Source organism: Heloderma suspectum, chromosome 10 (genome assembly GCF_057233095.1).
Source record: "Heloderma suspectum isolate Gila_16-S chromosome 10, 16-S_ref, whole genome shotgun sequence".
NCBI lineage: Eukaryota > Metazoa > Chordata > Lepidosauria > Squamata > Helodermatidae > Heloderma > Heloderma suspectum.
The window spans coordinates 30,019,695-30,033,216 of record NC_139467.1 but is presented as its reverse complement, the minus strand read 5'-3'; the positions used below and the strand labels follow the sequence as shown (position 1 = coordinate 30,033,216).

At 47.7% G+C, this 13,522-nt stretch overlaps 1 protein-coding gene across 3 annotated transcripts in view; it reads left to right on the top strand.

Annotated features, from left to right (window-relative positions):
* The window catches only part of SESN2 (sestrin 2), a 66,715-nt gene that overhangs the window by 27,384 nt on the left and 25,809 nt on the right, over positions 1-13,522 (top strand). For 2 of the 3 annotated variants that reach the window (XM_084815737.1, XM_084815739.1), the window contains exon 2: positions 7,234-7,299. In XM_084815737.1, coding sequence (XP_084671863.1) covers positions 7,234-7,299 — 66 coding nt within the window. Of the gene's footprint in view, positions 1-7,039; positions 7,128-7,233; positions 7,300-13,522 lie in introns of those variants that run through there. The other variant, XM_084815738.1, reaches the window with a different exon arrangement.

The window sequence follows — 13,522 nt, the reverse complement described above, 5'->3', positions numbered from 1 at the left end:
TCCGGCAATCGCCCTACGAAGCCTGACCTTCCCGTTTCTGCCTCCCCCACCCCACCCGCTTCCCTTGCTGTGGACCTTCTATCATGCTCACTTTATCAGAGAAAGAGAGAGTGCGTCTCTCTCTCTCCGGGGCTGGAAAAAAGCCTACAGAATCAGCAGTTTTGGAGAGCTTTATTTTCCAGCTGAGTTAGACTTGCTCGATTAGGGTGTGTGCATGTCGGGGGTGGGGGGAGGAGAAGGAGGAAGAAGAGTGGCAAAGGTTAGTCCCTCAGAACATCTTGCATGCGCCTCTGGATGTGGGCTTTTGGCTCGTGTCCATTTTTTTTTTTTTTTGTAGTCATCCAAGAGTCAGCAGTTTTGGAGACTGACAAACAAGGGAGCTTTTCTTTAACCCATGTATAAACATATTGATAAGTGGGAGACCTCTCTATCTCTCTCTCTTTTTAACTCTGTTGTGTCTTTTTCTTTAATAATGTGATGTGTAATGAAAGCCTCCTAAGGGAATGACCAGAATAAATAGCCACCACTCCACCTCTCCAAACATACATGTTCTGTTTGCACAGCATCGCTTAGAACAAGGGTGGGCAGAAGGTAGATTTGGATCTGCTGATCTCTGGGTGATTTATGGTAGAGGATTTCAGCAAGGATTCCTGGCTCTCGATGATTCTAACGATAGCAACAAAATGACTCCTTCCCCCACCCCCCCAACACACACACACACACACACACACACACACATTATCCTGCTGCAATGAAGAAAATGTGGGGTAACTAGGAGTGGATTTTTATGTAGAAGGTAAAGCTGAGATCTGTTCTTCTATTCAAAACAAATTCCTTGGCTCGGGATTTTTTTATTCGCAGTGTATTAATTCTTTTGAACAAGTCTCCGGTTGGTGGATCTTGGAGGTCTAGTAAAAACGAAACCCAACAAAGTAGATTCTGCAAGCCTGAAGTCTGCCCACCCCTGGTTTAGAATTCTCATGACTTGTCCAGGGAATATTTAGGGCAGGTTCATACATTACGCACCAGCACATCCAGGTTCACCACTTTTGAGCATGCACTCAGCAGGGAGCAGGAGCCAATCCCAGCACTCTGATGAACGCGCCTGTATGAGACGTGTGTCTTACAACAGGTTTGCCACTTTCACATGCCACATTTTTTAAGGTCTGCTTTTTAAAAAGTAATATAAACGGTCCCAGAGAGAGCTCTTTCTGTAGGCTTTAACTGTGGGCACCTTTTAATGACTCCCTGCGTGAGAAATATGGGGTGCTTGAAGAGCTTTTCTACATGAGGCTGTTAATCCACTATATCTGCTTTCAGTTTTGTCGCAGAATTGAGATCCAACCACCAGAGGAAGAGCGTTTCCATTCCGTTCCTGCTTTTCTGCTGCATAACTTCTAGGTGGCGCTGTGCTATAGTGAAGTAGTGCAAACACACAAGAGGAAATCGCACTTTCTTTCACATTCACAATTAAATGCGACATTTTCCCTGCTCTAAAAAAAAAAAAACTTGCCAAAAGTGCTAGTTAGACACAGAAGCAAAACTGGAGGGCACTACGTCATCTCAAGAACCTGTAAACCGTGAGTAGGGAATGACGAGGCACAATAAATGCCTCATGTAGAAAAGCCCCCAGACTTACAGTGCTTAATAATAAAATCATTACGTTTCCACAGTAAGATAACAAGTGGGATTGCAATTGACAGCCCAGACTTCAGGGGGTCTAGGACTCTTTTACTGTGTGTATCTCGCTGTGTCCTGTCCTTACATAAGTTGTGCAATTGCAACAACAGCAACAAATTGATTTAAAAAGGGTGTCTGCAGCACAGGGCAAGAGGATTGCAGTTAAACTTACTTACAGGTAAACATGGCCAGGAACCAGGCTAAATGTCCCATCAATTTTACCAGAGAATGCCCTTCTCTACTCTAGTCAGTTTCACAACTGGATCTAATGAGACAACCTGATCTTGAGCATTACCAATCAAAGGACATCTTGGAGCTATTCCATCTTTCTCTCTTTAAGGGGTTTTCCCTGGTAAGAATAAAGACGGAAAAAGCAATGGGAAAATACGAGTACCTCGTAAAATGCATTTGCAGGATAACTCATCTAGAAGCATCCCTCCCAGTTAGTTTTAAAAAACAACAACACCAACTTGGCAGCTTGATTTTCCCGGCTTGTTACTTTTGCTAAACAGGGCAAGCGATAGAGCAGGGGTGGGCAAGTTGTGGACTTCCAGATGTTTTGGCCGAGAACTCCCGTGACCCTTCACCATTGGCTGTGCTGGCTGGGGCTGATGGGACTTGTTAGGCAAAACATCTGGAGGGCCACAAGTTGCCCACATCTGCAGTAGAGAAAGGAGAGGCATCCCCAACACATCCTCCACCTTTCTCAAGGACATCTCTTCCCACTGCACCTCAGCTGCACCCTTCTTTATACACACCTGCAAAGAGATTGAGCTGCTGTGCTGTTCTTTCTGTCCTTAATGGGATTTCTTCAGTAAGATAAGAAAAAAAAAAGTTGGAAGAAGGGGTAAGAAAACATGGGAGGATCATGGCTGGTTTACAGTGTTGTCTGGACACCGCTGTTAAATTGGATGAAGGAGGGCATAGTGATTTCACATTGAAAACCTTATCAGGAAGCATCCTTAGAGTAGGGAAAATCCAGCTTTTAAAAACTGTGTATGTATATTCTTACAGTCTTAAGGAAACCCCTGAGTTTCTTATTAACTTGCCTGTGGTTTTCCTAATAGTGCATCTTGGGGCCATCATTCTCACTTCTAAATCAAGGGTGGGGAGCATGCTGTCCTCCACATGTTGTTAGATTGCAACTCCCATCAGCCCTAAGCCAGCATAGCCAATGGTCAGGGATGCTGGGAGTTGTAGGCCAAAACCTTTGGAGAGCCTCAAGTGCCGCCCCCCCCCCCCGTTCTAAATGGAAGTCAGAATAGAACAAGCCCATCTTCATCGTGATTTCTAAAGGGTGTCATACAGCTTTCCCCACCCTGGTGCCCTCCAGATGTCTTGGACGACAACTCCCATTGTCCCTAACTGGGTATGCTGGGGATTGTAATCCAACTCAACTGTAAGGTACCAAGTTGGGGAAGGTTGGTATACTGCGCTTGGCGATCTTTGTTGGGGGATCTTATAGAAGCCACCATGAGTGTGAATCATGCCGGGATAATGGAGGCTGCTTCTCCTGGTTATGGGCGTAGTTTCTGAGCTTTGGAAGGTTCTTACATGGCATTCTTTTGGCTTGTTTTATAAATGTACCAAGCTGGCCTGCTGAAGGTGCCCAGAGTTTTGATTCTGGGAAGTTCGAAAGCACTTGGCGGTCAACGTGCAGGGGAATTCCTTTATAGTGTCTTCATTGTGAACGTCTCTTGGTTGATTGTTTTTATGGATCTGATGGTAGGAAATACAAAAGCAAATTTCAAAAATGCAGGAAAATGGTGTTGACTGGAGAGGGGTGGAAATGGGCATCTGCCCTGAAGATTCATGTAAGGAATAACACATCCCAGAATGAATGTATTAGTCTTCAAGGTGCCGCAAGGTTCTTGGTTGTTTTTGCTGCAACAGACTAACATGGGTACCCTCTGGAAATTGCTCTGAACAGGGCGCATTTGCCAGTATGTGCCACTCACAGGGAGATTTAAAGGCTGTAGCTTATGTTCCATTGGGGAATGCGTCATGCCTTGTCACTTTTCTCTCCCCATAACCGAAGATTTTTTTTAAAAAAAGTTTCTTCCACCTCTTCTAATTACATCTCTTCTAATTACATTTCTCTATTTCATACTGAGCAGTTTGTTTGGTTCTAACAGCCGCATCAAACAAAGCATAATAAGCCCGCGGGCCTATTAACTTCGCATACTATTGCTGGATGTAATTAACTTCTTGGGAAAAAATCCACCTCAGCGAAAGAGATGGGAAGCTGCGGTTGCCGGGTGCATAGAGGTGATGCTTGTTCTGGAATTGCCTTATGCGCAAAAACGTTTCCACATGAGAGGGCTGGTTTAGCATTGTGGTTAAGCATATAGGTGTGAGCCAAGAGTTTTCCAGTTCAAATCTCAACTCTGCCGCAGATTAATCTGGGTGGCCTTAGTGTGTTCCTGTTGTCAGCTTCAGGGCCCCATTTGCAATATGCGAGTGAATACCGGCCTACTCTGCAGGTTGTTTTAAAGATTATTGGGATAATATAAGTGAAGTGATTTGAACCCTTGAGTGATGTAATAACAATCCAGAGTATGGGTTGTTATTGAATCATGAGCTGGTGTTGAATTGTGGATTGTCATTACATGCCAACCTTGCACTATGTTTTAACTATGGATTGTGAACCACAAACAACCCCGGAGTTCACAACCCAACAGCAAACCACAGGTTGTCTTCCTGGGTTGTTCCTGGTTAACAACCCATACTTAAACTGCACTGCAGGGTTCACACATGACAACAGCCCACAATTCAACGACAACTCATACTCTGGATTATCGTTATGTGCAAACTAGGGCCACATGTGAAAAATGCTATATAAATTCTTATATGTAGCAGTGCAGTGCTAAATTTTGTAGTGCAGGTGTTTATCATGACAGTTTCCATAGCCATGCTCCTCAAGGTGAGTCCAAAAATTCAGGTAGCTGTGTGGATCCATATCAATAAACCAGTGTCAATAAACCTACCCTGATAGAGTGGCCATGTGTCATACTTTACTGAGGACAGTCCTCTATTTTGAAGGCATCCTCTACAATGTTGTAGTGGTAAATTTTGAAGTGCAGATGCTCATCATGACAATCCCCCTAGCCACACCCCCAAGGAGACTCCTAAAGTTCAGGCAGCTGTTGTGTTGATCTATATCAACAAACCAGGCAGTCTTCATCTCCACCACAAGCAGGTCTTTTGTAAAGCTAATGGGTCTTTATTGCCCATTCAAGACCAAACCACACCAAAATACTTTGCACTACAACAGGGATAGCTCACAACAATATATTTTTCCTGGGAAAATCCATTTCCCCCAAGCTATGGTGAGGATTGCTGCTAAGCTCCCTAATAATTCTGAAGGGGGTAGCAGATGATGTAATCATCCCTTCTAATCAAAAAGTCCCCACACCCTGACCCTGTGAACCCTGGCTGCACTACACCATTGCTTATATGTGAATGCTAAGACACTGAACAATTAGATCCTAGTTAAAAGTAAATTATCTGCCTTATGGTGCAATCCTGTTGCTCTGAGCCTCAGAGTCATCCATAAAATGGAGAGACATCTCGTGACCTTCCTTCAAGGTGTTTCCAGGGCTCATTACACCATTGGGGAGAGTCCCAAGCCTTCCCTACATTCCAAACCAATGGCGACCTAGCAGGTGCATTTGCTGACAGTGGCGTAGTGGTAAGTTTTGGAGTGCAGGTGCTGGTCATGGCAGTCCCCACAGCCACACACCCCAAGGAGAATCCAAAGCATTCAGGCTGCTGTGTTGATTCATATCAACAAATCAGTTCTAGGAGTTTTCGTCTGCACCAGGAGCAGGTGTTTTTGTAAGGCGAATGGGTCTTGATTGTTCATTCAAGGCCAAGCCACTCAAATACTTTACATTGCAACAAGGAACATTGTATAGCTGCTGGGAACATTCATTTCCTGCCAGCTACGCGGGGAATCGCAGCTGAACTCGGAGAGGACATGGAATTCTGAGCAGGGTGGGCGATGACATCAGCGCCCCTGCTAATTTTTTAAAAAGTCCCAGCACTGCATCCCAGCGAGCCGCGGCTCCACTATGCATCTCTTTGTCAGCCTTTGCCTGGGTCAGTGCCCAGTTTTCCACATAGAAACCATTGCTCATAGCAGCAGTAGCCAATCTCTCTGGCAAACCTGAAGCATAGGAACAGTGCCCGTCTGCTATGTACTGCAGGGTATAATAATACCCATTTAGGCCTCCTTTGGGTTTGCTTCTCCCATACTGACCCAAGGAGCAGAGAACAGCGCAGCCCCGGGATGAAAGCCTGACTCTGCTTCACACAGGCCTCCAAACCCGCCACATACCTCTTCCCCCCGCCACCGCCCGCCCAGGTGGTGGGGCGGAAAGAGCTCGGAGGAGTTACAGCAGTAGCTGGTTTTGGTGGGCTCCTTCAGTGAAATGTTTCCTGGAGCAGCTGCCTTAAAAGCACATCCCCGAAATGGTGAGTGCTGAGCTGGGTTGGTGGAGTCAGCAAAGGGCATCGTGTCTGTTTCTGGCTGTCTCCCTGTCTCTCTGTCTCTCTCTCTCTGTCTCCCTGTCTCTCTCTCTCTCCACCCCGTCTGTCTCTCCCTGTCTCTCTCTCCCTGTCTGTCTCTCCCTGTCTCTCTCTCTCTCTCTCTCTCTCTCTCTCTCCCCCTGTCTCTCTCTCCCTGTCTCTCTCCCTGTCTCTGTCTCTCTCTCTCTCAAATTTTGCTTTCTCCTTCCCTAGTCATGGAGTTCAGCGAGTGATCGCGGATCCCTAGGCTCAGCTGTTTAGCTAGTCCCGTCCCGCAGCCCTGCGGCTCTTTACTTTGGCACCACCTGTCTGTGGAATAGGAAAGAGGAAACTAGGTTAAAGAACCCTTCCTCCCCATGCCCCCCCAGGGGTGGGTGGGCAAAAGATGAAGAGAGATCTCTGCTGATCTCAGCCCAGACTCTAGTTGCAGGGAGAGATCTCTCCCTGTAATGGGCTGTGCTGTTTTGATCAGGCACCGGGAGTCCTGCATCCTTATAGCACGGAGGTGGCAGGGGATAACCAGCCAGCTCACCCTTTTAGACCTTGGGGCTCAGTGGGTGGGAGGAGGACCCTCATCCATTGTCCTCCTGTCCAGGTGCCTCGCCACAAGGATCACCGGGGCAAGCTCGAGCGAGTAGTGAATCCCAGAGCTTTGCGCCGGGCTCACCCGTTCTGGGCAGGTGTGTCTGATGCAATCCTTCCGGGGCTATTGCTGCGAGTGGTTTTGTGGGTGGGATTGAGGCTGAGAAAGAGAGCGAGGCAGTGTTGAAAAGACGTCTGATCAGCAGAGCCTTGCTGAGAACACGGCAGCCGTTGCTCTAGGCTTCCTCTTGCCTGCCTCTGGTGTTATCGCGCCGCCTTCTTCCTACAGCTGCGCCTTGCAATGCACGGCCCCTGGCTGATCTTCTCCTGGCCAGGTGGCGCCCAGGGGTGGGGGGTGGGGAGTTCCCCTTTGAAGTCCGGACAGTGGCGGGCGTGTATGCGACAGGAGTGTTCAGTAACGTCCATTCTTTTCATTCCCAGGACAGAGGCATAAAAATCCCCCGGCAGTTGGGAAGAGGCCCGAGTTTGTTCATCCCTGTGGAAGAGGTAAGATGCACCTTTGGTAACTTTGCTCATTTCTCTGTCTTCCCGGGCCGGGCTTCTTTTCTTGCGAAAAGGCCAGCTTGGAACTGTTGATGTGCAAGCAGGTGCTGGGAGACCTGTGGTCGTTTGCGGATCAGGGGCCTGGGCTGATGGCCCATGTTAGACCTACTCAGAGTATACCCATTGAAATGCATGGGACTTGAGTTAGCCATGATAATCTTAAGTTCCATTCATTTCAAGGGGTCTGCTCTAAGTAGGACAAATGTTGGATGCTTACCCCTGGGGTTTGATCACTGGAAAGGTTTGGAGTGATGCAGGGAAGCATCTCCTGACCCAGCGAAGTCTGCCTTGTGTGCTGGGAAAAGAGCCAAGTGCTTTAAATTAATGTTAATTTAATTAAATAATAAATAATAAGTGAGACAGGCAACAAAATGTTGCAGTCTGTCAGTACCTCTGATCAGCAGTGCTCCCTTTCAGGGCGCCAGCCAGCCGCGGTGCCCTTGTTTTTTTGCTATCTTGAGTTTTCTGTTTGTTTCTTTAAGTGTGTGTGTGGGGGGGTACTTTTCAAGCCTCAAAATTCCCCCAAGCATGCTGATAGCTTCTCTCTCACCACCTTTGGGCTCCATTTCTGTCGGCACGCACCACCTGAGTGCACTATTAGAGGGAGCACTCATTTGGAATGGGAATGTTGTAGATTCAGAAACTGGAGCTGGATTTCTGTTGGGGAAGGAGCAGACCCTCAGCATTCCTTTCCAGTCCTTGGCACTTCTGGTCTGCCTTAAGAAGTAGAAGGTGTATCTTTGTGCGCATGCACCGTGAAGCAAGAGGTGTATAATGCCTGAGCACAGGGAGACCAGACTGGGTTCCATCGCTGTTACAGATGAATATGTGTAAAGTAATCCTCTGTTCTCCCTTGTGTCAACTGGGGATAAATACACTGAGCAACCGGATATTCCAAAAAACTGTTGGGCAAAGCACATGATATTCTTGTAGTGCTGATATGTAAAAAGTGCAGTGGCAGATCATAAGAAAGGGTACACCCTTAGTCCAACCCAGTGCAAGAGCTTACAGTTGCAGAGATAGACCGAGGACTCTTTCTAGTGCCACCTTCCCGACCGGGTGTCTGCCAGATGTGTTGGACTACAACTCCCATCAGGGCCTGCCACATTGCTGGGAGTTGGGGTGATGGGAGTAGAAGTCCAACACATCCGGAGGACGCCAGGTTGGGGAAAGGCTGTTCTAGTGTGTAGAGTCTGCACCGCCTTCCCTGACCTAGGGCCTTCCAGATGTGTTGGTCTGGTCAACCATTGGCCATGCTGGCTGGGGAGGATGGGAATTGCAGTCCAACATATCCAGAGGCTGCCAGGTCAGGGAAGGCTGCCATGGACACTACCTGCCACATGTGTTCTCCACCCTTGCCCTTCCTGGCTTCTTCCAGCTAGCCAGGAGGGGACCGGATGGATCGAGGGAGTGGTGAGCACATCACTGTGTGCTAGTGTGCGGTATGCGCTGCCTTAAAGGAGGTGGTGGTGTGACCGCTCCTGGAAAAACCCTCCCTGGACCCAGAGATTCATGCCAACTATCATCTGGTTACAAATACCCCCTTTCTGGGTACGGTGCTCAAGAGAGTGGTGGCCTCTCGGCCGCAGGTGCTCTTGAATGAAACCGAGTATCTGGATCCACTCCAGTTTGGATTCAGGCCCAGTTTGGGGGTGGAATTGGTCTGGGTCGCCCTGGTGATCTTCTTCGGGAAAGGGACAGGCGGAGTACAACTCGGTTAATTCATCTCACTCTCTCATCGGCTGATACCATTGATCACGGTATCCTCCTGGACCAATGCTGGGAGTTGGCCCACTGTTCTACAGCGGTTCAGCTCTTACTTATGGAGTTGGTTCCAGAGCGTAGCACTCGGTGACTGTGCCTCAGCCCCCTGGCAGCTGACCTGTGGGGTGCCACAGGGCACAATTTTGTCCCCGGTGTTATTTAATATCTATATGAGCGGTTATTAGAAGATTTGGGGCAAGGTGTCACCAGTATGCTGATGACAACCAGCTCGGATCTCTGAATCAGGAGAGGCTGTTTACGTTCTGAACCGGTGCCTGGATGGAGTTATGGGTTGGATGAGGGCTAATAAATGGAATCCAAATCCTGATAAGACAGAGACTGTGTGGGTGGGTGGTTCCCAGGTCTGGGAATTGGGGTGCTTGCCTGTTCTGTATGGGCTTGTACTCCCTCTGAAGGAGCAGGTATGTAGTTTGTGGCCCACTGTCACTCTTGGTGGTATTCTTGAGCAGCTGCCAGGCCTCACTGCTGACGCCTGCCCTGTGTGCACATCCCTTGCCCCTTAATTCTGTTCTAGCCCTGCGTTAGGAACACTGCTGAGTGGCTGGACCTAAAAGCCACCCTTTGAATTTCCCACAATGCCTCTGACCTGTCATTGCTCTGGGGAATTGTGGGAAATTGAAAGCATAGCTGGACACTGTTGCCAAGCACTGGTTTGTTTATTGCCACCACAGCCAGGACCACCTACCCCTCAAACCTGGAGCAGGAAGGGGAGCGGCAGAAGAAATGGCAAGGCTTTTCTGGCAACAGAAGAGTAAGCAGAGGGAGCAAAATGAATGGAACATTTGTAGGGTGTCTGTGTATATGGCCACTGTGGATAGTTGGGGAAGTGGCTTTTACTCTGTTTTTTTTACTATCTGAATTAGCCCTACTATTAGGTTACACGCAGCAGGTATTTGCCCCAATGCGATTTGCGCTCTGAAGTTATCAGAAACGTTGCTAAGAGCACCACAATTGCCTTCAGTGTGCCAATTTTGAAGAAGGTGAATGCAACGAAGGTAGCGAGTGATAGAGTCCTTTTGAACTACAACATGCATCCGTGGCTCTTTTCATCTGACTTGCAACTGCAGAACTGTTCATAGGATTTCTTGGGACATCTGCGCTGCAAACCTACCCCAGTCTTAACTATCACGGCTTGCCCTCCGCTGAACTCTATGGATTACATTCCTTGAAGAGAACTAGAAATGTCCAATCCAGCTTCTTAGCTTCTCCATGGAATTCTGATTCCCAGGGATAAATTACGGCACTTAAAAACTGGTTTGTAGTTCCCTGCTACTGACAACACAAATAGTTTTGTTCTTCTGGGGACCTGAGAAATGTTTATTTTACAAGTGGGACCTGCAACGAAACATTGCAGTGTGGAAGGGAGCCGGCCAGCCAACCATGCCCTTTGCTGGGATATTCCATTCCATTCCACCTCCACTTCAGTTTTCTACACCCCCCACAACAGTCAATAAACATTCCATGCCTACTGAGCATACACAGTCCTGTGTATTGGGTCCCACCTCTCATGCCCTTAGAGGTTTCCCCCCTAAATATTTTTTTCTACTTCTACAAAACTTGGGGTTCCCTTGAGCCTGCTAATCTCTCCCTCTTATGAGTGGATGGTGTCATTTTGGCTACATGAGTATAGGTACTTTGGAGTATGAGTTCTCTGATAGTATACAGGGTGTGTGTGTGTATTGAAGTATTCCTTCAGGGGAACATTCCTGGGAGACCCCCCCCACACACACACACTGTTTAACAGGATGGGGGCAAAGAGGTTGCAAACTAAAATCAACTCTCCCTCACCCCCCCAAAATCTTAATTTCCTTTGTTTTCTGTGGGCCTTGAAGAACCTTTTCCTATTTGGCTATCATTTCCTTGCCTAAAGCAATGGAGATGATGTCTTGTTTGTTTGTCTGAGGTGATGTAATAGAGCAATGCAGTGCGGTAGATTCGGGAGGCTTTGAGGTGTTAATTCACCACCCCCACCCTCTGTATTTTTTTGGGAGGCAGCCAGCCAGTTTTGTAGCTGGGCATCTCTTAACATAGTCTTGCAGGATGGTGTTTGCTTATTGCAGCACCAAAGTCCTTGGCTTCCCCTTTTTTTCTCCCTCCCTCCCTCCCTCCCTCCCTCCCTCCCTCCCTCCCTGTGCGATGGGAGTGACACATGTGTGAGCATTGCCCTGTGGTGTCGTCACCTCCTTATTTATCAGGCAACCTTCCCTCCCTGCATGCACAAACAACATTTTGGAGAGCCCGCGTCGGCGACGACCTCTCCCCGTCGGATTCCGTTGGCCGCCTTTCAAGCCCCGGAGGGTCCCGTCTGGCAGTGTAACTAATCAAACCTTCATGGCTTGTCTGCTTGTTCCGCTGTTGTTGCTTTCCTCTTCCTAGCCTGGCAGTTGCCTCCTTCCACTTTCTCTGACTCTGTGCCAGCTCCTCCACCTCTTTTCCAGGGTGCCCTGCTGAGCCCCCGGCTGTTTGGCTGTGGAAACGCTATTTGTGTGTGTTCCTGGACAGCTCTGTGGTGCTGGCTGCACGGATGGTTTCTGCTTCCAAAGACGTCACCAGGAAGGGTTTTTTCTGCCCCCCCTCTCTGCAGGAACATAGCACCATGTTTTTGAAACTCCCCTGCTGAGCAGGGAGGTGTGTGAAGGGCTGGATTGGGTGGTCAGGAGCATTTAGTTTTTTGGCCTGGAAACCTAACAAACAGCAGGGTTGCATCAGACAGCTGAGCGCTTTTTGCTGCTATGGGAAATGGATCACCTCCTTGTCTTTTTTCTTCTTTTATGTTGACTGCCGTTGGGCAGGGTGGGCAGAAGGTAGATCTGGATCCATCGCTAGATCTCTGGGTGATTTGTGGTAGATTGACAAGGATTTCTGACTCCCAGTTGTTTAGCAGCAGCAGCAGCAGATGACCCCCCTGAAATGAGAGTAACCACCGGTAACCAGGGGTGGATTCTTGTGCATGGAAGGACTCTGAGTTCCATGCAGTTTTGTTCCTCAAAACAAATTCCTGGACTCAGGATTTTTAAATACTAAGTTTACATCATTTGCACCAGGCTCTGGTTGGGGGATCTTGGGGCTCCAGGAAAAAACAAAGTGGATCCTGCAAGCCTGAATTCTTCCTATCCCTGTCCTGGAGGAATCAGGAGAATTGCGTTCTCCCATTTTTAATGGGGGAGGTTGAATACCATTTCAAGACCTCTGCTTCACTTACCATAGCTTGCCCAAGCTGCTCTAGAAACTGTAGCATTTGCTGAAGAGTATGTCAGATTCTGCCCCTCAACCCTAAATCTTTTCACAGAATTACCGTTGTCAGGATTCCTTAAAGAAAAGCTGTGAGGGTTAAATTGGGATGGGCAGACTTCAGCTTGCAGGATCCACTGTGTATGTTTTTCAACCAGAACCAACTGAAGCCATGTGCATAATATTGGTGCCGGCAGATATACGCTAAGAGTGTAGGAACAGGGTGCCTCTGAGTACATGCTCAGCCCAGGAACTTGTGATCGGTGCTGGAACCATGCTCACAAGTCCTTTCACAGACAAGAATTACCATATCCCGAGTCATCAGCAACCTCATTTAAGAAGGAACGGCTTTTTAGTTGTTGGCGTTCTTAAGTTACATGGAGTCGGAAACCCTTGTTGGTCTACTGCAAATCACCTGGAGATCTACCGGTAGATCCTGATCGACCTTCTACCCACCCATGAGTTAAATGCATTTGTAGTGAGTTCTCTGTGAACTGGCACTTGAAATGGTCTCTGCTGTATATGAACCTTGGAGAGGAATTGGTCTAAAAGGGTGAGTTAGTATGGCATGAGCTTTCTGTAAAGAGCCTACTTCATGGGAGGCATCCAGATGACTGCACAAGTTGTGTTTTCTGTTTTATTAAACAAAGGGGGAGAATTACAAATAACAATGAAAACACACACATATACCCCTATATAGAAATAACATTGAATCCTTCCTGCCTTCATTCTGGAGACTCCTTGGATGCACCCGCTCTCTGCAACCATCATCAAATTTCACAAGACAGACCTTTAACTGGTGTGAATCTTTCTTGATCCTATCACACTTGCACTGATGAAATTCATTTTAAATCTTCACACCCCTGAGCTCATCAGGGGTCCTTGAGCAAGCCAAACTCTCTCCCCATCCTTGGCCCCATTTGCAATATAGAAGTCATGGTGATCATTTACCAGACAGGGTTGTTTTTGTAAAGATTACTGACATCATGTGTATGGTGTACTTTCTTCTTAAGGTGCCATCTCCTTTTGGAGGTTAGCTATCATTACAGCTATTTTTGTTTTTTGACACAGCTGCTCTGAATAGTTGTACAGAAATACAGCTGAACTATTCCCTCAAATTCTTTAACCATGATATTTGTCTTCTCCCTAT